General features: G+C 63.9%; 1 protein-coding gene across 3 annotated transcripts in view; it reads left to right on the top strand.

Annotated features, from left to right (window-relative positions):
* The first annotated feature begins 259 nt into the window (after window positions 1-259).
* The window catches only part of LOC104489878 (actin, cytoplasmic type 5), a 1,503-nt gene continuing 921 nt past the window's right edge, over window positions 260-841 (top strand). Inside the window, exons 1-2 of one of the 3 annotated variants that reach the window (XM_010132087.1) lie at window positions 268-396; window positions 523-839. In XM_010132087.1, coding sequence (XP_010130389.1) covers window positions 268-396; window positions 523-839 — 446 coding nt within the window. Of the gene's footprint in view, window positions 840-841 lie in introns of all 3 variants that reach the window. The other 2 variants (XM_010132086.1, XM_010132085.1) reach the window with 2 other exon arrangements.

The raw sequence follows: 841 nt of genomic DNA, 5'->3' as shown, positions 1-841 counted from the left end.
CAGGGTCGGGGGCTGCAGGTAGGTGTGTGTGGTCTGGGGGTGTAAACGGGTACGGTGGCGCCCCGAGGGCTCTGTGGGGCAAGCTCAAGCCTCCTCAGTACCTGCTTCCCCCCGTAAGTCCTGCAGTGCTGCTGAGGGGGGCTGCCTGGTGTGCTGGTGCCTGCTGGGTCTGCAGTGCATCAGGGCTCTGCGGTGGTCCGGTGCTCTCCCCTCTGCGGAGGGGTTCTGTGACGCCTCCTGTCCCTCCTCACCTCAGGCCCGGTCAGCATGGCAGATGAGGAGATCGCTGCTCTCGTGGTGGACAATGGCTCTGGCATGTGCAAGGCGGGCTTCGCGGGGGATGATGCCCCCCGTGCGGTGTTTCCCTCCATCGTGGGACGTCCCCGGCATCAGGGTGTCATGGTGGGCATGGGGCAGAAGGACAGCTACGTGGGGGATGAGGCCCAGAGCAAGCGGGGCATCCTTACTCTGAAATATCCCATTGAGCACGGCATTGTCACCAACTGGGACGACATGGAGAAGATCTGGCACCACACCTTCTACAATGAGCTGCGCGTTGCCCCTGAGGAACACCCTGTGCTGCTCACTGAGGCCCCCCTGAACCCCAAGGCCAACCGGGAGAAGATGACCCAGATCATGTTTGAGACCTTCAACACCCCAGCCATGTACGTGGCCATCCAGGCCGTGCTGTCCCTCTACGCCTCTGGCCGCACCACCGGCATCGTCATGGACTCAGGGGACGGCGTCACCCACACCGTGCCCATCTACGAAGGCTACGCGCTGCCCCACACCATCCTGCGCCTTGGCTTGGCTGGCCGCGGCCTCGCGGACTACCTCCTAA

The sequence above is a fragment of the Buceros rhinoceros genome, unplaced genomic scaffold (assembly GCF_000710305.1).
Source record: "Buceros rhinoceros silvestris isolate BGI_N320 unplaced genomic scaffold, ASM71030v1 scaffold19812, whole genome shotgun sequence".
In the NCBI taxonomy this organism is placed as follows: domain Eukaryota; kingdom Metazoa; phylum Chordata; class Aves; order Bucerotiformes; family Bucerotidae; genus Buceros; species Buceros rhinoceros.
Note: the sequence above shows the minus strand (reverse complement) of the source record. Positions and strands in the feature narration are given on the sequence as shown.